We start from the raw sequence: 22481 nt of genomic DNA, 5'->3' as shown, positions 1-22481 counted from the left end.
AGTAAAGTAAAGAATCGACTAAACAACAGACTGTAGAAGTTTGGATTTTGGAAAGCGCGTTCGTGGTTGTTTGTAGCTTCCTGAATATGTCTATTAATCCACGATTCACCAGCACCCGGCCATACTTTTGGCAGCGGCTCACTCTCCAATAACTTACAGATAAATCTCCTTTTCAATTTTTGAGAAGAATTGATAACAAATAAAGTACAACTTCGGACATCTAATGTCAACAGAGATCCAAGAACAATTATAAGTAAATATTCAATTATTCTTTCGCATCAGACTTTCAAATCGCGTCTCATGATATAATGCGGGATCTCTCGAGACGCGATTCTTGGGCAACTTTTATTGTAATTCTGCCGCTTCCTAATAGACCGCCTTGATAAGAAAATGAGGGGCTAGCCGAACCTTGGAACTCTCAGATACCACCTGAGCCACCGAGCCACCATGAGCAGCTCATCACGTGCTAATTTCATCTCATCTCAACAGGGTAGACGGGTAGACGGGGGGATTCACACACACTGACCCATCTAAAATGACATCTATGATCTCACAGGCCAGGCAATAACAGGGTCTTTTAGAAGGCGCCACGCAGTAACCAACCATATCACGCTGGGATCCCTTCCAAATTCCAATCCTTCCACCTTCCACCCTTCCACCCTTCCACCCCTTAAAGCGATTGCGGCCCGTCAACCTTAAAGAAACTACCTGGACCTGGCCACCCGTTGCAAATGCATATCGTGCCTTGAAGATCAGGGTCTTGCAGGGAACTAAATCAGAAAGAACCTTGATGCTTCAATGAAAAGTAGAAAGCATGATTGGAAATGATCTATGCTGCATTTTAGAGTTGAGATTCTATCAATAAAAATAAAACAGACGCACACACACATATATAAACATTCGAATATAATAATCATTTCTTTTATTTGCTTCAACTGCAATCAAAGTGTTTTACAGCATATAGCTATACCTAATCCAGATCGGATTCAAAACAAATGTAACTAACTCGTGCCTCCCATTTCGTTGCTCCACCCATCTCAAACGAGAAGAAAGTCCAAGAAAGAGTAATATATATTTGTCCAAGAAGGCCCATTATAATCATGATATGTAATAATAACCAAAAAATTATTCCAGTCAAGGAAAATTCTTCACCCCACTGAACGCCCTGCTAAAAACAAAAGTACTGGGTGAATATCCTGTCCTTCCCTCCTAGTAGTCTTATCCCAAGACGCCGTGCTTTTCATTGGTATATCATCTCATTGATTTTCCAAAATACCCTGTAAACCCTTCCCACCAGAGAAACGCCCTCCAAAAACCATGATACAACCCCATCTACTCAACTAGATATCCATCGAATAATGCTCATCTATGTTGAATTGAAATGGTTCATTAAAATTTACTTTCCCATCCATATCATCCCATGTTTGTGGAGCGTTAGCAAACTCCACATCATCAAACATGGTCAAGTCTTCATCAAGCTTTGCGTCGTAGGTGTTGGTGTGGTTTTCCACAAGAGCATCAGTATCACTGAGTCCGAATGGAAACCATGACTCATCAAACCCGTCCAAGGCAATGTCCAAGTTGACCCCTTCAGAGATATCACTAGTGGGCTCTGATACACCGTCTTTACTCGATTCTGGAGTATCATTTGGTGTGATGGACCGGTAGTTATTCACATCAGAGATCGCCCCGCCAGCGCCACCTTCAAATGGCTGGAAAGCGCGGACAAGCTCATTAGGATCAATCGTAGCATTCGCCCAAGGATCTAAATTGACTTCTTGAGTTGGTGCATTCGATTCATCCTTGTTCATGCCTTTCTGGGACTTGGCTGTATCCGTACCCAAGCCAGACTGTTGCTTGACTTTACCTTGCATCATGCCACCCTGCAAATTCGTTGAATTTTGACGATTCATAGGTGTAGCAGCCGAAGCAGATGGAGTGGCAGTCTCAACCTTCGGTGTCTGACCTTGGTTGAATGATGTGGCTACATCCGTAGTCGCCACTGCTGTATTTGATTGACTTTGAGAATCTAGACCTAGAACTGGTCGGAGATGATCCTCAGCAAACTTCTGTGGGTTTTGCATTGGCAGCCTGTGCTCCACTTGAGTGTGACGAGCAAGCTCCTCTTGACTTTCGAATCCGGTATTTTGACGTTCGCAAACCTCGTCGTTACATGGCCAGGTCGGCTTGGACGGAATCTTTGGCTCTGGGATTTGTTGACGTTTGACCTCTGGTGAGGGGACTTTGGTGATCTGGGGCGAGGAAGTCGATCCTGGAGTGCCTTGACCTTGGCCTGGTGTTCCATTTGGCTTCTGCTTCTTACGCGCGGGAATGTGAAGTTTCTCCGGAGTGAAAGCAGGAGGCTTCCCAGGGTATGTAGGCTGACCATGAGGAGACGAGGCTCCAAATGGAAACGGTGGCTGGGATGACGTAGGGGCTGCTGGGGGATGAGAACCGCGGCTATTCGATCTTTGGTGGTTCATCTTGAGCAACTGCTGCTGCTGTTGCTGTAAATTAGCAGCATTAAGGGGCACACCTGCCTCCGAAGTTTGGGTCGTTGATGCAGTAGATGGATTGGCTGATGCACCTTGAGGATCTGACGATCCACCATTCTTCTTAAACATTGGATTTTTATTGACAATATCCATTACCATTGTATTAAGAAACGTTTTAGCTTGCTCCACATCGGCGGGCCTCATCGAAAAAGTATCTTTGAGCTCCCTCATTGTAGCAGGGTCTTTGAATTGCTTCGTCAAGCGACATCGCTGAAAGGGGTTAGCGTTGTTCATTAACTTGTGGATCAGCCCGGGTTCAAAACTTACAGCACGGAAAAATGTTTTAGCTCGAGAATCATCACGAGTTTGTTGATACCACCTTAACATGGCCTTGGAGACGTTGTTAAGATGAGCAGGCATAGGTTCCAAGGCCTTGCGCATGCTTTGCTTCGACTCCTCATCCATAAAAATCTCACCGGGTGGGTTATCGTTGTAAGCCTTTTCTTCTTCGGCAGCAAATTCTTTGAATTTCCTGGTAATCATTTCCACCTCAGGGTTGCTTGGTGGCTGCTGCCTTGCGTTAAACATTCTACGTAGAGTAGCCTCATAGGCTTTCTTTTGCTCTGGATCGAGTTTCGCTATCTGTTCTGGTGTGAGCCGGGTAATATTTCTCTGCTGTGGTGCTGGCGCTGGGCCCTGTTGTCCATTGGGATTTGGCACTTCTACAACATCATCGCTGCTAGCTCGTTTCAGATTATTCTTGGAAGGCTGAGCAGGTGACGAGTTCTGTGCGGCTGCTGGCTTGTTATTTGGTTGAGGCCGAGGGCGATTGACAGGTGCAGGAATGGGTGTACCTGCAGGTTCTGGTGCCGAAGTTGCTGGCTTCTGCTGTGGCATTTGTCCAGATGGCTGCTGTGTATTCGCCATTTGGGCCGAGTTCGGTATTCCCTGCATCGTGTTTTGTGGAATCTGTTGACCATTTGTCTGCGCCATTGCAATTTGACGACGTTGCATATGATTTTGCATCAGGATGTGTCGGAGTTGGTCATCAGTGGCGGCAAGAAGTTTACCACTTGAGTGATTACGAAGGTTCGCAATGTCCTGGGGCGTGAACTGTCGCATTGCTCCAGGTCCCATATTCATTCCCATAGGCATCTGAGTAGGATTCTGGCCCATTTGGGCAACAGGAGCCGACATTCTTTGAGGTGCCATAGGCATTGCATTCTGACCTGCGACTGGAGCCTGCGTGGGCATTTGGTTGAGCTGCTGTTGTTGTGCGGCTCGTCTCGCTTGACTAAGCTGCATTAGGTGCATCTTTTGTGCGTTCTTCACGGTTTCGAGTGCCTGTTGTGGCATCGTGGGAGTCGAGCTAACCCATTGTTTCAGTTGACCCCACTTCTTGACCTCTGGAGGGATTCCTGGTAATATTTGATTATTAGTGAGGAATTGTGCAGGGATATCCATGTTGTCCATTTGTTGCACCAGTCTGTTATTATCTGCAGGTAGATTTCCAGGCCGGGGCTGCATGGCTGCGTTCTGAGCCATTTGTTGTTGTACAATCAGTTGCTGTTGTTGCGCAGTCAAATTGTTCAATAATGACGCTGGGGGTCGCTGTCCCGGGTGTGTCATCACAAATTGACTTAAAGCATGTTGCTGTTGCAAGAGTTGTGCAGACTGTGGTCCAGGTTGTCCTTGACGGAGTGGATTATTATTTCCTTGAATAGCCATTTGGGGTGCCTGTTGCATTGGATTCTGCTGCTGCCGAGCCTGCCAATTCTTCGCAAATTCGCTCATCTTGTCAGGCGGCAAATTTGAGAAGTGCTGGCGTTGTTCTGGGCCCATATCTCGCAACATTGCGGGGTTGAATTGATTCATGGAATTACCAAACATTCTTGGGTTAGCGAAGCGTGGATCAAGTGACTGGCCAAATTGTGGATTGTGCATCATTCCACCGGCCTCAGGGTGGCCCATCTGCTGAGATGGCGTCCTCATAGGAGCGTTGAGCGTATTCATGGCAGGGCTCTGTTGTGATTGCATGTTCCCCGGACCCATTCCACCAGGTTGACCTTGTAGGCCCATCTGTGCCTTAGCAGCCGCATTAGCACGAGCTTGTGCCTGCTGTGCCTGCTGTTGTTGCTGAAATCTCTGTGACTGTTGAGCGTTAAACATTTGGACTTGTTGGGCCTGCGTTCTCGCCATGGGATTCGAAGCTGAACGTTGTTCGTTCATGTTCATCGCTTGTCCTGGCATTGTAACATTAGGTTGAGGAGTGTTATTCCTTGGCGCACTGACAGGTACGACAACTTGACCTGCTTCCTGAGCCAAGACCCCCGCTTGCTGCTGTTGGCCGATTAAGTTTTCCATGTTGCCCAAGAAAGAATTAAAGTCTGGGCCTCCGCCCATGGTTGTAGGGGGTTGCGATTGACCATTCATTGGGCTTGGGTTCATGGAACGCTGTTGCTGCATGGCCGGAGCCGTTGCAGGACCATTTTGTGGGTGCTGTGCAAGCGTAGGATGCTGTCCTTGCCCCATTGGCAAGTGACGATTACGCCATCTATTCATAAGTTGCTGGCGATACCATAGAAACGCGATGTCTACTCCAGTCTGTTCCTGCGATTGGAGTTGCTGTGGAGTCATTTTTGCCCTCAAGGTGGTCCGGATGTTAATCTTATCATTTTCTGGTGCTTCGCTGCACATTCTCATGGCTTCTCGATTCATTTCCTGCACCTCGCTTGGCGTCGGTGTCGGTTGTAATTGTGGCTGGCCATTCATGGGTCTGCCAGATCCGTGCTGGATTTGATTTGGCATGCCATTTGCTTGCAACTGTGGATTCTGAGGCATATTCTGGGCAAGAGCATCGTTTGGGAGGCCGTTCTGCATGGGTTGAGGTTGCTGAGGGGGTAGAGGCGAAGCTTGCATCTGGTGTTGAAGATGTTGAAAGCCTTGTTGGGGAGGTTGCTGAGGAATGTTTCTCGGCATTTGGCCTTGCATGCCATTTTGATTCATCATCATCTGCTGCTGCTGCTGGGCTTGGGCTTGGGCTTGGGCTTGTGAGTTGACTTGTTGTTGCATAGTTTGCTGGGATTGCATTCGAGCCTGCTGTAAGTCACGCTGCTTCTCGGCCATTTTATTTTTGTAGGAAACCTAAACTCGTTAGCTGTGAGCCTTCAATCATTGACATGAATTAATACTTTATCGGGCGAGGTAAGGAAAGCTTCTTTCTCGAAGCCAAGAGCAATATCGAGAAGCTTGAACAAGTGCTGAGGTGTGTTTTGACCTTGAGAAATCAGTCGTAAAGCACCAATTCTGCAGAGAAGTTAGTATCAATTGTCCAAGATTTACGTACTGTATATAAAGCTTGTTTGAAGATCGTTTTGACACATAAATCACCGGGGCTAAGATTGCGAGAACTGGAAATAACTTACATATTGCAAATGACTGCCATACGTTCTTGACTCGACACTATTTGTTGCCATCCTGATGGTGGTTGTCCTTGTTGTTGAATTTTCTGAAAAATTATCTGATTGAATTGCTGGGGTTGTCGATTTGGATGCATTTGCATATGAACCTGTTGTTGATGTTGCTGCTGCTGTTGTTGCTGTTGCTGTGGCATCATCTGGCCCGCACCACCCATTTGTGGAAAATTTGAGGCCATCTTGGGATTCGGTGTGGCAAGGCCACTCTCCTACTTAGAGGAGGACCGACTTGGAATTTGAATCAGACCGCCAACCCAAGATCGAAGGGCGGAATCGATATAGCGCGTGTTTACCCCAAGTATGGTGGAGAGTACACGGTACTAGTTGAAGAAGGTTGTGAGATTGAACCTGTTGTTGCTTTTGGCACCAGGCGGGGGAGGTTAAAAGTCCTATAGATTGCTGACAATAGGCGGCGAGCCGTAAAATGGCTGCAGGCTGCCACAGTTACATTCGAATAGAGCTAGACCTTGTGTTCCATGAAAAGTCCTGATTGGAAATGGTGCCTTCGTTTGCGACGCACTCTGAAGTGTACGAGAATCGAATATTAGGTATCGAATGGGGAAGGGCGGAATGATAAAGAAGAATGACAAGTTCTTTGGATGTCGAAGGATGAGGCTGTAAATGGTAGATGTGTATGTGAGTGCGTGTGTGTGTTGAGTAAAGTAAAAAAAGGTTCAAGGTAGGAGGAATTAATTTGATCGAGGTTGACTGCGTTTAGGTGCTCTAGAAAGCCAGCACATTCGGTGAATCAATGAATTGATTTGATTAATAAATCGACTAGCTGACTATTCATTCGATTACCTGGGTGAGTAGCGTTTAGAGTGAATCAAAATACTTTCAAGTAGGTAGGGTAGGCAGGTAGTATATGAATGATGATGCGATAATCGATTATGGATGTATCTGAATAACCCTCTCTGTTTTGGATGTTCCTCTCGAATAAAAGAAGTATAAAAATTATCTGAGCATATCTCACTCTCCGTCCATATATGTCGAGAGCTGTCCCGCGTGTATCGATTTGTGAAGGAGTTGTTCAGGATGTATGAAATGTGTGCGTGTGCGTGTGTATGTGAGTATGTGTATGTATGTGAGTATGTGAGTATGTGTGTATGTATGATGAGATGGGATGGGATGGATGGATGGATGGATGGGGAAGAGATCAAAGTGGTGGGCGGAAGTAAAATGTAAGTGAAATGGCAAGGGCAGATGAAGGAAGTGATACCGAAGCTGGGCTGGAAATGACTACGCTAAATTCGATGGTGCAGGGTTATAATTTTTTAGTGTCATTTTAATGCTTGATATGCTTGAAATACTATTCTACTAGTCACTTAGTAAGGTTGCTTAGAATGTGTGTGTATGGGTGTGGAGACTTTAAATGTACAGTGTACCCAAGAAGAAGATGATGTTGGAACCTCTTTTCGCCGGGAGTAGGAATTCATTTAATTAATTGCCCCAGTTGCAGCATTGGTGAGAGAGATGGAACGAGGGCGAAGATATAGGTTGGAGTTTGTGATTTCGTGAAGGGGGTGTGTCTAGGTCGGAGAGGGAGTCGAGGAGAGGAGAGGAGAGAAGAGAAGAGAAGAGCACAGGAAGAAGAAGAGAAGAGAGACCAAGAGAGACCAAGAGAGACCAAGGACTAGTACCGTTACAAAGGTAAAAAGGTAAAAAGGTGCGAGGGAGGGAGGGATGAGATCTATCGGTCGGTATTGCTATTCTACCAAAGTGGAGCATGGAATGATCGATCTCTTTATCAAGTAGGGTTAGTTTGTGTATAGTCACAACCCATTCCGTAATAGTCAATCATTCAAGCTTTCAACCTTTCAAACAGAGGAGTACGGAGGATACTGAACTGTACAGAGAGGGCAATAATGTACACAAGAGAATGGATTTGAGTTTGTTTGATTAGTTCAAATTGCAACGAGGTTTGTTCATTTTTCATGTGTATGTGTTTGTTATTACCTAGTAGGTAGGTACTAGGTATTGTTGGAAAAGTGGCTGTGGCTGTCGCTGTACAAAACAATATAATATCGAGTAGGGAGGGTGAGAGGGTGGGGACTATATAATGAGATATCAAGTATCAAGGACGCCAGTAACTGCCTACCTGGGAGATTCCTCTTGTATCACATAAATCCAGAGGGTTTGATTCGTATCATTTGAATCATTTGGAGAACAGAGACCCGGAGGCCCAGAGACCCAGAGACCCAGCGACCGTTAAGCGCCCATTGTTCATCGGGAAGAATCAAATAATGAGGATGAATCCTACAACATCAGATGTGTACCTCCTCCCAGTCGACCTACCTACCGATACCTACCTAGTACTCCTAGTACTCACTTGACTGCTCACCCATATCTACTAGGTATACCGGTACCTGTATCTACGTGTGATCGACGACTACCCCAAGAAAACGAATCGATGAGATCGTGATATCAACAGATCATGAATCATTAATCGTATCTCAGAGTCCATTACCTACCTAGGTATCTACCCAGATACTTACTATACTCGATTGACCGACTTGGTATTAATCCGTTCCTCAAATGATGTGCGTCCCTGCATGGATTAGGAAGGCTAAGGAAAGTCTATCTACGGCCTGGTGGGAATAGATACCTAGCAAGGAAGCCCTGGAGGGAGGGCGTAGATTGACTGTACACTGTACAGGAGACAGAGTAGGTATGGAAATCTTACGAGTTTCTTTTTCTTTCGAAATTTCTGGAGTGCTCATCACTTGCCTGGATATCAATGAGTATATAAGTATTATGTAGATAGATTCATCCGGATGATTTGTTGATATGTAACATCCAACTACCCAGGTCAGGTTCGAGTAGATGTCCAATTTCGATGATAAATACCTAGTACCTAGTACCTAGCATGCTATGTGTCGGGATAATAAGCTTCGGAATCTACCTAGTAATCGGTGTCGGTAGCTAGATTGAGGAGATGTCGATTCTAATCTGGATGGGAACAGTCCAGACCCACAGTTTAGTTGGCTGTCAATGATATGTAGATGTAGGAGATGGTACCGGTAAGTACCTCGCCTCCTCCCTCACCTCCACTCACCATCGAAACAATCATCTACTTGCTTATATGTATCGTTCTCTCTAACATCATACCTATATAACTCCTACCTAGGCGAGAAGTCACAGGCAAGTTCACAGTACCAAAGTATCTAGCTAAGCAATCTATTACTCTTTCGCAATCTTCATCCACGAATCATCACATATCCATCAAGTAACGTTCATCATCTCTCAAGAGGCCGCCGAAAACTACTCAGCCCTAGTTGGATACTGGGAATCCCAATGCGGTAAGAGTTGACCCAAGATTTTCTTGGGATGGATGGCACACAGAGTATTCAACCTTTGTTAATCCGTGTAGTCATGGGGTCATTCCATTGGATGTTGGAAATTGAGGCTGTCTGACGGTGACAGCAAAAAGAATTTTAAAAAATGGAGGAAGAGAAATTGAACGATTGTCGGTGACTGACTAACTGACGGACTGACTGACGGACTGCAGATGGGGTGGGTGGGTAAAGTAAATTCTGGAGGATGAGGATGAGAATGTGGATGTGGAGGAAGGGAAAATACCCATTTCTCCATTGGGGTTTCAGTGGTTTACGGTTTATGATTTATGCCCAGGTGGTTTATGGATGGACACAGCACAGATGGGACAAATGAGGGGAAGACTGAATCAATTCATTGATTGACTCGATTACGAAAGTTGCGCCAATCCCCAGGTAATGAATGAATCAATGGCGTTCCAATTAGGAAGAAGAATGATTTCCCTTGCTGGCTTGACCAGAGGGAGGCGATGTACATAATATGTAGACATGATCAGTATACATATATATATAAAAAGGGACTCGTCCAGAGTTCTTTAATATAATAAATAAAAAGAAGTCATCATAATATCCATCTACCCTCTTCCTCAGCTGATCCATCTTCCCATCCCATCCAAAACATGCAATCCTTCAAACCACTTTTCCGTCGCCCTCTCGTAAATGTATAAAGTAGATGGGGAGCATTGACATGGGCTGAGCTGGGGAGGGAGGGGGGAAGTGATGATCGCCAGAAAACCTAGCAAGGCAATGCAAATTGTACCACCCATTACATCCCAATTCGTCTCATCTCATCCAATCAATATATGTCACGACTTTCTGATGGATTTGCCCAGGCCACTCTTCTCTTTTGGGAAAGGGAAACAATGGTTTGATTTTCTCACATTACAATTTCAAGTTCGCTCTCTTATTATTCCATCTCGAGTGAAATATATTCTCATCCTCGATTAATTGATTGATTGATCGAAAGAATTACTTCATTACAACCTCCTCCATTTCCTTCCAACGGAACTTTATTTCTTCTTCATCCAATCTGAAATCCTCAAAGTAAAACACTGTCGAGATGGCTGCATTCATGGCGCTTCTTTAGTGGCAAGCAATGCCGGGGGGGCATTAACCTTCTGGTGTGATATCGAGAATCTCGATATCTGCCACCGAATCAGAATCTTTGCATGTCTTCGGTGTCTGCAGGAACAGGGGAAAATCACTTTTCTTTTCTTTTCTTCATGGTGAAGAATGGATCGTACGGAGTTTTATCATTTCCCCCAGCATCCCGTTGATCTCGTTCGATATTTCAATGTCGGATGCTTACAGACAGTAGATATGATGGAGCTACCTATCTTCCTTGACTTCTTCTTCATCCAACCTGGAAGTATACAATACGTCCTCATGTAAATACATAATGGTGTACGACGTATTTATCGAATCGTTCAAATGACTATCATCTGCCAAATGATGAGGTACTCATCTGACTGACTACCAACCTCTACCTAGCCACCCAACATCGAGTTACTCACACGCACACACACACGGACTCTCTCTCTCTCTCTCTCTCTCAATCGTGAGCAAACACGAATTCATCCTATGCGAACAAGTGTTGATAAGTGTCACAACAGAGCAGATCTGATGTGTACTTTGTAACTGGGGACGAATTTCTGAAGTAAAACAGAAGCCGCCATTCAAGGATTCATCGCAGGGATTTACCTTGTTTGCTGTCTCCGATTCTATTTGGCCACGAGGTTTCATTCCATTAATTCAAGGTTGTTTTTGTTACATTGTTGCCTCACCTTGCTTTTTCTATATGAAAGCTTCCTGAGGCTTGGAGGCTTTTGAACTCAAAGTATCCATGTTATTAATAAGCAGCCGTCTTTCCACTCCAGCTGCCGAGGTCTCCATGGTGAAGATTCTACAGCCACTCCCCCACAAGCCACAATGTGGCTCATTACTTAGATAAGAAAGTCCGTACCTAATCTGGAGTTCTAACCATACGAGGCTGGTCGGTGCAACCACAAGTCAACACCTCCGCCTTGGACGAATGTCCCACCTTTCAGATGTGAATCTCTTTGCAGGTGAAGTGAATTCAAAAGGAAGTTCCTAGTCTAATGTTGAGAACACCATCAACATCATCATTTTTCCTTTCCCTTACTTCCATTTCGGCAAGAAATAATTCCAACCCTTTTACCATATTTTGTAGATCTTACATCTCATCCGCCTACAAAATGTCAAACCGAAATCTATCAACTGCGGAAGCAAAGGCTCACGATTTTCTCGATTTCCTCAATGCTTCACCTGGTCGTAAGTAAAATTAATCAAATAAGCTATCAATACCGTAGCAACCTTATCTCTGCAGTTGTACCTAACGGTTCCATTTAGCCTACCATGCAGTACACTCTGCCATTCAACGACTTTCCAAAGCGGGCTTCACAGAGATCAAGGAGCGAGATAACTGGTCTACAAGTTTACAACCCGGCGGAAAGTACTATCTTACCAGAAATGCTTCTTCGATCGTCGCTTTCGCCATCGGCAAGAAATGGAAGGCCGGTAACCCAATTGCCATGATTGGTGCTCACACCGATTCTCCTACCTTACGTATCAAGCCGGTATCCAAGAAACAAGCTTCTGGATTCATACAAGTGGGTGTGGAGACATATGGAGGTGGCATCTGGACATCGTGGTTCGATAGAGACTTGAGCATAGCAGGTAGAGCCATGGTAAAAGATGGAGATGGAAATTTTGTGCAAAAACTTGTCAAGATCGATCGTCCAATCCTTCGCATTCCTACTCTGGCCATTCATCTCAATCGTGCCACAAGTTTCGATCCGAATAAAGAGACGGAATTGTTCCCAATTGCCGGTCTTATAGCTGCCGAGTTGAATCGTACAGGAGCGAGCGAGAACGGACCGACTCCATCAGAAGAGAATAAGGATTCGGGTGAATACAAACCCTTGCAAGCGATGACCACTCGTCATCATCCATATATTGTGGAACTTATTGCGAAGAACGTAGGTGTTGGGATTGATGATATCGTTGACTTTGAAATGATCTTATACGATACACAAAAAGCTTGTTTGGGTGGGTTGAACAATGAACTCATCTATTCGGGCAGATTGGACAATTTGGGCATGACCTACTGCAGTGTTGAAGGACTTATCGAATCTGTAAAGGATTCTGCTGCTTTAGATAATGAATCATCAATCAGACTAATCACCTGTTTCGATCACGAAGAAATTGGTAGTACATCCGCGCACGGGGCAGCCTCTAACCTTCTCCCCGCCGTCCTCAGACGTCTCTCCGTGATCCCCGCTTCCACTGCCGGTCCCGGCTCATCGTCATCCTACGACATGGTTCACCGTGAGTCAGATGTCGAAATCGCCACAGCCTACGAGCAAACCCTCGCCTCTTCTTTCCTCATTTCCGCAGACATGGCTCACTCCATCCATCCTAACTACGCACAAAAATATGAACAAGACCATCGTCCTGAAATGAACAAAGGAACAGTCATTAAAATCAACGCGAATCAACGCTATGCCACCAATTCCCCTGGTATAGTCCTTCTTCAAGAAGTTGCACGCAAGGCCAAGCCTTCCGCAGATTCTAAAGAGGGAAAGAATGGTGTACCACTCCAACTCTTCGTGGTCAGAAATGATAGTAGTTGTGGAAGTACCATTGGACCTATGTTGAGCGCTGCGCTAGGAACAAGAACCCTTGATTTGGGTAATCCAATGTTGAGTATGCACAGTATTAGAGAATGTGGAGGAGCATTTGATGTAGAGCATGGAATTCGATTGTTTGAAAGTTTCTTCAATCATTTCTCGGATTTGGAGGGAAAGATCTTGGTGGATTAGTGGTGAGGGGGAAGCATGGGTGCGAATATGGATGGGCTTGCTGTACGAGGTGGGGATTAGCGAGATGGAGTTTAGGGGGATGCGAGGATTTGGTGATGTCATCCATGGGATGGAGGATGGAGAGAAATGAATGAATTACGAGATATGAGATCAGATGAAAAGAAAAGTGAAGTGATAGGAAACGAAAATAAATTTTGAAATTGTTGCTTTAAATTGATATTGAGGTGAAGTGATTAATGAATCTGCATCGATGTATACATACCTATTACTATGTTATGATCAAAGTATCAGACAACAGTAATTGCATATATAAACAATCTCAAATCCCATCGCCTATCCGGTTCTCTTCACTCTTCACTCTTCACTCTTCACTCTTCACTCTTCACTCTTCACTCTTCACTCTTCACTCTTCACTCTTTACTCTTCATTATTTACAAATATCAATTATATCAATCAATTAATATAATCTAGCACGCCATATCCTATCCCATCCCTTTACATTATTATATTATATTATATCACATTACTACTTAGTATACTGATTATATTATAATGTTGAAGTTTGAAATTGAGGTGAAATTGAGGTGAAATAAAGATGAGATATAATGAGATGAGATAAGATGAGATAAGAATACTGTCTAGAGAGTTGAGTATTATAATAGATACAATACAATGAAGTATAATTTGTATGTGCTATGTGAAGTATTATATCCTCATATCCTCACATCAGACCTCTAGTCTGGATGGACTACTATCAAGCCTAGACCAGACATTCTCATTCACATACGCACTCACATTCTCTTTCAGTCTCAGTCTTTACAACCCCTTATCATTACAATTCATCCTATAATTACATCTCTTCCATAATGACATCCCTCTTCCCTGTATTCAGCCAGTCATTCCAATTCATTAACCCATCCATCCATCACTAAATATACTCATCAAACTTTTCAACTTTCATGCACCAATCTCATCCCATCAACCACAACCACACTATGCACAAGCACAAGCAAACTTTTAAACATCATTCCCTCGTCTCACCTCCCTAAAATTTCTCTCCTTTCATCCCAGCAAATCCCCAGCACTAGCTCCAAAACATCACAAAAATCAAAGGATAAGTCATGCGACTCGCGGGCTTTCTAGCTACATGGAAATGCAAATCGAAGTTCAAATGGCAAAAGGCAATCATGAATCGAATATACCACTAGCACCATGCTAATTCCACAAATGCTCTATCAGAAATCAACAATCAAAGATAGCAAAGTAAAAGGCAAAAACGCATGATGGGAAAACATGTAAACGTCAATATACATCGATACATAAATGTGCAAATTTTTATTAGGGCCTGTCCTTTCTTTTTAAGTCTCCAAAACATCTTTCTCCGCTTCACTTGGGAGTAAAGGAGTCTCTTTCGTGGCATAATTATCATCCTTCTCCCAAGCTGCTCCTGGTCCATGGTAAGAAGGTTCCTCAATTATAGCTCCTTGGTTAACGGGTTCGGATCCGAAGGGGAGTGGTCTCGAGGGCATCTCGCGCGTTGGAATCTCCAATTTATTGGCTAGAACATCTGATTGACGCCTAGCAAGCATATCAAGTTGAGCTGCTGGGTCCTGTCCGGGTGTCAGTGAGAATCTTCCAAGATCTACTAATAGCCTATTGAAAAGTTTCAAAAGTCGTGTGAGATCGTAAAACAGGGTACTGGGGCCAAGGAAAAGTTTCTTGGGGTCTTCAAAAAGACTTCTGAAGGCATCAAAAGTTCCATTGAATTTATCAAAAAGGCTTACCCAATCTTGTTGTGCAGGAACACCTTCCGCAGGAGGTAATGCGCTATCTTCTTCTCTCTCTTCGCCCCAGAAGGTTGGTTGTGTTCTAACTGGTGCGGGGGTTACGGGTAAACTAGGCCGTTCAAGCTCTGTTGGAAAGTCTGTGAGCCTCATACTACGCCTACGGCCTCCCGGGCTGGAAATCTGTGATATACCTGTGCCGTATCCTTGAAGAACTTGGATGTTGCCTTTGCGAGTCTTTGACATGTTTCCAATGTATCGCTCAATTTCTGGAACTTCATCCCACGCATTTCCTCTAGCATAAGTTTGCCATGGGTCGTTGGCACTCGACATGGTAGGAGTGGTAGGAGTAGCGGGCATGCTTCTTTCATCCTCGGTGGTTGCGACTACCGAACCGGCGACGGGGGTTTCTGGTACTGCTGTGTCATCATAGTCATCTTCAGGGAATACTCTTGAGGGTACTGGTGGGTTAGCTTCCCATGGGAATATTGGTGCTGGTCTCTGCCACTTTGGAGCTTTTGGTACTTCGTAGTACATGTCACTGGGAGGGTCTGGGTAGCGGCTTGGTGCTCGGAATGGGGTAGCGTCGTTGGACATCGCATAATGGTTATCGGGGAGGTTTGAGGCTTCTGGTCTCGAATTTTGTGGTGGTGGTGCTCTATAAATCATTAGACAATTACTTCTCAATTGAATGACAATGAAACTCACTTGCTGGCATCCCATGGTGAATATGAGATGTTTCGAGATTGGTCCAATTTTGCCTGTACTGGGGGATCATAAGCTTCTTCGTTTTCCAAGTTTGTTTCTGTATGGTCATGGATTGGTTCCTCTGCTGTAGTAGTAGTATCATTAATGGCATTAAAATGTTGAAATTTCTCACACTGGGCTCCTTTGGAATGGTCCTCCTGGGTCTGGGGCTGGAATTCTCCAAAAACAAGGTATTGTACGATAAGGGGTGCCGCTCCGTTGGAAGTTCCGGTCGCCGACTGCAGAAACATTAGCTTCCTCTACGATTGAAGACATCAAACTTACCGTTTGCTTGTAATGTTTATCATAAACTGCCCACCATCTCCCGGTCATCTGATGGTAAGGAGTGGCTCCGACACTGGCTTGTCTTCCAACTTTCCATGGCTTATCCGTTCCGATAAAGTGGGCGGCACTGATGCTGGATTGGAAATGTTGAAATGCTGGGAGATATTGGTAATGAGCGGATGGGGTGACATTGTAAGTAAAGCTTAGACGGTTGTAAGTATTCTTGAAATGCATGTTGAGTAAACCTTGATCAGCTCCATCAAAAGAGATTCCTCTGTTTGCCATAGCCTCCAACGCATAGTAGTCGCCCATATTTGGATCTAAAACCATAAGACCAGTGTTGAAGATGTCTGGCCATCCGATATCTGGTGAGGCGGAAAATGGATTTGGTAGAGCAAACAACTCATCTGGTGCACGAAGAGCAACCATATCGGCATCCATGTAAACTATTCTTCGGAATTGTGTTTGTTTCCATAGTGTAATTTTGGTGAAAGTAGAGTGAAGATCAGGGCGGCCCATGAGGTCAAGGTTGGCTGGGGATTGGTTGACAACTCGATCGACGGGAATAACATAGTCGAAGTTTCTCTGGAATGATATGTTAGTTTGATTCCCAGGTTGTCCAAAAGTAGAGTACTTACCTGAAGTTCAGTCATACTCTCAGAGGTCACTGAATCCACCGTGACAAGCACTGCGATCTTCTTGGTAGTACCGGCATCTCGTAGAGAATGTGCCAATACAAGAGCACCTGGATTGCAAGATGAGTTAATGATCTCAAATAGATTTAGTATGATAAAACAAACCTGGCAGGTAGGTGTCGGTCAAGAGAAGCTATTGCAAAGTTGTCAGTTCAAGTCATCCCATTCTTGTCGAGTTATGGTGATAACTTACAGTTGCATAAACATCTTCTGGTTGGGAAGCCATTGTTTGTTTAAAAATGAGAGGACTGTATTTTGATGTATAAGACAAAGAAGTCCTTGAATATTCGAACAGACTACTACAAACAAAACGTCTACCAAAGTTGTAGAGGTAATGTGTGTAGGTAGGTAGATATAGAAGAAAGTCGGGGGAGGAGAAATAATTTGGAGAGATATGCGATGGATATTCTAAATAAATGGAAGTAAGCTATCAAGGCCCGAAAGAGGTTAGTGGAGATTGATTATGACGGTATGGTATGGTCATTCGGTTAAATAAATCAAAAAAGATGGTGGAAATGCTGGGGGAGGGGAAGAATGGGCGGTGGATGTGGATTAGATTGTGTGGATGTATATGGATGTATGGATGTATGGATGGATGGTATGGATGTATGAATAATGTATGGATGGATTGGTCCTTTTGTTTGGTGGGAAATGAATTGACAGGGAATTTGCTGGCGGTAAGAGGTATCAAGTTCGGAGGAGTATGAAGGGAAGCATGAAAGTAAGGAATATGAACGGGATATACAGTACGGTATGGTTAATTATTCGCAAGACGGTGAAGGAGCTTGGGATCTAGAAAAGACAAGATGAAGGGGGAGGGAGAGAGGAAAGAAATATATTGATATATACCAGTGCTAGGTATTCGTATTCACATTCATCCACGGATATTCATACTAGGTAGGTATTGATATTGATATTGATATTGATATTGATATTGATATTGATATTGATATTGATATTGATATTGATATTGATATTGATATTGATATTGATATTGATATTCACATTCACATTCGCTCACATTCGCTCACATTCACAAAAAGATACCCCTCTCTCAACCCCTCCATAATATTCATTCCAATCACTCCATTCATTCAACTCTTATAAGAACCCAACAACCCAAAAACCCAAAAACCCAAAAAACCCAAACATGGGAGAAGGTATAGAATGCCATTTGTCAAAGATAAGACGACATTGACTCTTCTTCATTACAGTAACATTGTGTGAATCTTTGATCACGAACACCAAGCTGCCACGTACGTCCTCTTTCGCCTCCTTCATCAGACTAGTTTGGATATCTTTTATGAACTTCTTTCTACGGAGTAGATAGATTCTCCATACTCAATCCTCCACAGCTGGCTGGCTCGGCCGGTTACCTAGTCTGGTGGTCGTTAAACCATCTCTGCGTTGGACGGTTGGAGATGAATGTTCCACCAAGATGCGTTGAGATGGAGACACCACACCACACCACCACACACACAACTCCAGATCCATTTTTTACCACCCGCATTTGAACCCTGTTTGCCTCCATGTACCATTCATTTTCCAAGATTCCCATGAATCCCATCCTATACGGAACCTCGGGGGTAATGAATGCTATTTACCCCACTGTCTATCAACTTATCTTCCTTTTTTTACGAGATTGTCAAGAATGGATCAAAAAGATAGTCAGTCTTCTGATAACTTTTCATACCAATAGATGAGGAATGTTGTTCTAAATCTACCAAGACTTCATCACGATGGAGAACTTTTTCTCGAGTTATCTAAACGCCTTCATCAATTTCGTTCATGCATTTATTCATGTATGTCTCAAATTTCAAGCCCAATTCAAACGCATTTCAACGCCTTATCTGCAGGTCAATTTCTGAGTGGCGTAACTTTACCACCCTTCATAATTGTATGGACAAGGGCCAGGTATTCTCAAGCCGTTCTATGCACACTGCACTGCAATGCTCACCGACAGCTACTAGTTCATGTATCGGGTATCCACTACGAACATGAAAACGCACAGAAAAATATCAAGGAAACTTAGCTTATTCAAACTTCTAGTATTCTCCAATATGAAGCGATATCTTCATCTTCGTGTCGTTTTAGAACGAACGAGAGGGGTCCAAGTGGACGTTTTCTTTCTGTTTGTTGAACCCATTCTTACTCACAGATGTATGTATGCGTAGTTGGCATCCTGCATACCTTATGTACAGTGCAGATAGTAAGACTTACATCGATAAATTTATGTACGGAGGGTTGTCTATAGTTGTGGCAGCCTCCTGTTCGATTGAAAATATAAATATATCACCATATGCTCCGCTTCTTCCTCAGAGATTTTTCAAGAAGCTTGAGCACAGGCTGTCTTTCTTACTTTGGACCCGATTATCTGTTATGCATTTAGATAGAAGTAGTATGTACGAAGCTCAGACTTGTATGTCTCTACTGCCTATGGAAAATCATTGCGAGGAAATCATTTAGCTCGAACATTTGTTCTAGATCCATTTTGAGTACCCTTCTAAATGAGGGGTCTGCCTGCGATATTCATTCGTCCAGTTGTCAAAAGAACTTCAACATTGGGCAACATTGGGTAGAATCATATATAATGTATCGTTTTCAGAATACCTGATCGATTTTTCAATCATTGCCTGAACTTGATCATTCTCTATCCCAAACTGGTGATGGTGTGTTGTAGGCTAGTATGATGATGTCTCGCCCTCTCACTTCAACAAATCATTATCATGGCTTTAGTTTAATCATTCAGAATGTCGCTCCCAAGTCTTTCAATTTAGATTGACTCCACCAGGGTTACATTCGTATCTATTAGCATGCAAGTGTCCCAAAGTTATAAGGAGCTGCCAGCATTATTCACCCCGCTGGTTCCTCTATTCTCCGTATTATCCCATTATCTTCAGCATCCGTCACATCTCCATCTTCTCTCGACTCCACTGACAAGTCAAGGATCATTCATAGATGCTCCACCTCCGATTTCAACCTTGCGCTTTTGTCAATCAGCCACAATCACCCAGTCATTGAGATGATAACAGACTTAAAATCCTAGCCCGAATATTTTGAGAGTTCCAATGCAGCAAGGACTAAATTCCATTGTTCCATGCCTGTCTCTTCAGCCTCGTTGATCGACTTGCGGCGTGAAAGCAACAAATTCAACCTTGTGCTCAATCTACCAGCTGTCGATATCTGATTACCTTTCTTCAGTAAGTTGTCGAGTCCCTTCTTTATCTGGGTGCGTATTGTACAAAGCGCCCGTGGCGTAGGAATGTGGAAACATTCTATCACGCTTGTCCCCAAATAAAGCTCATGAATCCCTTGGAGTTATAAAGTGCAAACTATCGCAATGATCTCTTAGTTGGAGGTAACTATTAAGGGTTTCGAGATGAATTGCTCTAACTTTTGCCAAGTAGTCGGCCGTTCTGTCAGATTATTTGAAGTAAGCGAGCAGTGCCTCGAGCTGACAATTTGAGGTCGAAACCAGATTACCACTCCCTCTTTGACTTGATTGAGACCTTCTCATATGACGAAGAACTCTAGTGAAAATCCTGACCAGTTTTATCATTGTATCATGTTGGCCTTCTCAGCAAAGCAACGAACAGTGTCCCTTCTTCACTCTTCTACTTCCGTCGTCGAGAAAGGGCATCTAAATTGGGTGAGGGCCTAATTTGTTTGCAAACACAAATTATAAGAAAACTTTTCTGTACACGACGTGGCGTTTCTTTTTAGGAAAAGCGAGTAAACTTACAGGACGGTGAGTAACATTGCCAGGAGATAATATAGACTACATCCTTTCATTAGATGTTCTAGCCCCAATATCCATAGACTTCCCACGCTCAATGCTATATAAAACGTCAAGTCAGCTCCCGAAGTTTGAGACTCTTGGCGGATATAAATCGAACGATGCATAATCCCGATTGTTAGAAAATGTCGTCACTTCGATGTATAGTATCACTAGAAATCAATATCAGTACTGACGATGTACATGAAGGTATCACGCTGCATTGTTAAGGTAGAGTGATACAGTGAACCTTGGTTCTTGGATCTTTCCCAAGGGGTACAGTATGAAAGATTGGTAGATATGAAAGTGTATCAAGGAACTCAAATGAGGTTTATCTATAATCGACACAAAAACAAAAACCTGAGATCGAGAAAGATTTAGCGAAAGGTATTCAGGGCAAGAAATAAGAACATTGCTTCATTTTTCCACTTCGCATTTCGAGTTTGATACGTTCGTGTACAGTCTTGATAGTTACTAAAGCACTCTCGGAATTAAATCGCTTTGAATTCTCCCTCGATATCCACAATCTTTTCAACGGCTTTCTTATATCCCGCCTCATTTTCTAATCTTTCCGTGTAAGCAAAAAGTTCAGGGTATTTGTCCTTGGTTAACCCAGCGCGCTGTTTAGCTGCTACAAGAGGGAATGACATGAGGATGTCTGCACCGGTAAGATGTTCACCACAGAGATATTTTCCACCATTGGGAGAGCTCTGGATTTGTTCATTAAGAAAGGTAAAATGAGTGCTGAAATTTGGTTCCAGGTATGACTCGTGCACTTTTGAAGTTATCATGCCAGTAATAGGACGGATAAAAAAAGGAAGGTTGGGCGAATTAATCACTGGGGAGTTAGTAAAATTTGGGAATGCGAAAAGGAAGAACTTACTAGACATGATGAGGGCGACAAGGAGGGGAGGCATCAGAGAACCTTCGGCATAATGCATGTAGTAGCGGAAACGAGTCCATTCTTCGGTTTCGCCACCGAGTGTGTTTTCTTGACCAGGCTTCCAGCGGGCGGGGAGAAGGGTACTGCCGTGGGCGAAATGATCGAGGAGATATCTTTGGGGCGAGTTAGAGGTCATACTTGGAGGGAAATCTTTTGGGTTTTGGGCAGCTAGGGAAATGATCTCCAAAATTATCTTATGATTCAGATACCTCACGTCGAAATCCCAGGACTACTTGAACTCCTCTATTTTTCAAGTCCATTTCTAATTCCATATACACACCCCTCATCCAATTACTTCCCCCGTCAAGAAGAAGACAAACTTACTCAGTAATAAACGCACTCTCCGCCAAAACCACCGGTTCTGTGGCTCCCGCAGGTAAAATCGTAACGACGGGAGATTTTCCCAAGGCATGCACTTTTTTCAATTCAGGAGGTGCTTGTTTAGAGGGAAGTCTATGGATGATTTCTAGCTCGTAGGGGACTTTCAATTCTTCTAGAAGCCAGAGAATCCGTTGAGAGCGGGATTGGTTGAGCCTGAATTTGTTAGTTTGAAGGGAGAAATAGACCGGGATGGGATGGGGTAAGATGGATGGGGTAAAAGGGACAAGAGGTATGTGTATAGGAAAGGCAGGGAAAAGAAGAGGAGAACTGCTACCAGTAAAGCTTGATCTTTGGCTGATCGGACATGGAAGCTGGTGAAGACATGACTACTTGAGTATGTAGAATAGTTGTTATGAATAATATGAGATTGATATGACGATATATTCCCTAAAATCCTAATCGGAATAGATACACAAACACAAAGAAAAGAAATCAAACACACTCTCTCATTCCAATACTTTCACTAGATTCCCCTCCCATAAACAAGTTTATCTCATCTCACTACCGATTAGCTCACCTGAGCCCACCTCGGCACAATCGATAACCCATTGATAGATAAAATAAAATAAAAACTGGACCATCCCATCCGGCACGTCAATCAAGCGCATCATCGCTCCCAAATCTCAGCCGTGCGTGCGGATCATCGGCAAACGTTTTTCCGACGTCTGAGCTTTCAACCGCGATCCTCTATTCACATGAGGCTTAATGACTGGATTTCCAAAGCTT

The 22481-nt window shown here is 43.8% G+C and overlaps 4 protein-coding genes across 4 annotated transcripts; 1 reads left to right on the top strand and 3 right to left on the bottom strand.

Moving 5' to 3' along the window:
* Positions 1-898: 898 nt before the first annotated feature.
* On the bottom strand, positions 899-7123 carry EAE98_001661 (uncharacterized protein). Its single transcript, XM_038949280.1, has 4 exons — positions 5921-7123; positions 5687-5801; positions 2823-5639; positions 899-2765 (listed from the first exon to the last, which is right to left on the bottom strand). Exons 1-4 carry the CDS (start codon positions 6148-6150, stop codon positions 1341-1343), a joined length of 4587 nt encoding a protein of 1528 aa, XP_038814265.1. The 5' UTR covers positions 6151-7123; the 3' UTR covers positions 899-1340.
* Positions 7124-11519: 4396 nt separating this feature from the next.
* Positions 11520-13145, top strand: EAE98_001660 (uncharacterized protein; the record flags this gene model as incomplete). Its single annotated transcript, XM_038949279.1, has 2 exons — positions 11520-11595; positions 11674-13145. The coding sequence occupies 2 exons, from the start codon at positions 11520-11522 to the stop codon at positions 13143-13145; spliced, it is 1548 nt and encodes a 515-aa protein (XP_038814264.1).
* Positions 13146-14503: 1358 nt separating this feature from the next.
* EAE98_001659 (uncharacterized protein) lies at positions 14504-16882 on the bottom strand (the record flags this gene model as incomplete). The annotated part of the gene is made up of 8 exons (XM_038949278.1): positions 14504-14755; positions 14930-15057; positions 15124-15587; positions 15638-15915; positions 15962-16546; positions 16600-16706; positions 16762-16789; positions 16850-16882. 8 exons carry the CDS (start codon positions 16880-16882, stop codon positions 14504-14506), a joined length of 1875 nt encoding a protein of 624 aa, XP_038814263.1.
* A 3803-nt stretch (positions 16883-20685) lies between these two features.
* Positions 20686-22160, bottom strand: EAE98_001658 (uncharacterized protein). The gene is made up of 4 exons (XM_038949277.1): positions 22030-22160; positions 21699-21908; positions 21315-21487; positions 20686-21269 (listed from the first exon to the last, which is right to left on the bottom strand). Exons 1-4 carry the CDS (start codon positions 22077-22079, stop codon positions 20923-20925), a joined length of 780 nt encoding a protein of 259 aa, XP_038814262.1. The 5' UTR covers positions 22080-22160; the 3' UTR covers positions 20686-20922.
* Between the last annotated feature and the right edge of the window lie 321 nt (positions 22161-22481).

Source organism: Botrytis deweyae, assembly GCF_014898535.1.
Source record: "Botrytis deweyae strain B1 chromosome Unknown BDEW_003, whole genome shotgun sequence".
Lineage (NCBI taxonomy): Eukaryota > Fungi > Ascomycota > Leotiomycetes > Helotiales > Sclerotiniaceae > Botrytis > Botrytis deweyae.
Note: the sequence above shows the minus strand (reverse complement) of the source record. Positions and strands in the feature narration are given on the sequence as shown.

What these genes read in the sequence shown, in the direction of transcription:
- EAE98_001661 (XM_038949280.1), bottom strand. Translation starts at nt 6,150, where the DNA reads ATGGCCTCAAATTTTCCACAAATGGGTGGTGCGGGCCAGATGATGCCA. An exon ending in ATGGCAGTCATTTGCAATAT is followed by an intron (nt 5,802 to 5,920) that starts GTAAGTTATTTC and finishes ACTTCTCTGCAG; the next exon opens with AATTGGTGCTTTACGACTGA. An exon ending in CTAAAACATTTTTCCGTGCT is followed by an intron (nt 2,766 to 2,822) that starts GTAAGTTTTGAA and finishes AACCCCTTTCAG; the next exon opens with CGATGTCGCTTGACGAAGCA.
- EAE98_001658 (XM_038949277.1), bottom strand. Translation starts at nt 22,079, where the DNA reads ATGTCTTCACCAGCTTCCATGTCCGATCAGCCAAAGATCAAGCTTTAC. An exon ending in GAGAGTGCGTTTATTACTGA is followed by an intron (nt 21,488 to 21,698) that starts GTAAGTTTGTCT and finishes CTCGCCCCAAAG; the next exon opens with ATATCTCCTCGATCATTTCG. An exon ending in TGTCGCCCTCATCATGTCTA is followed by an intron (nt 21,270 to 21,314) that starts GTAAGTTCTTCC and finishes CTAACTCCCCAG; the next exon opens with TGATTAATTCGCCCAACCTT.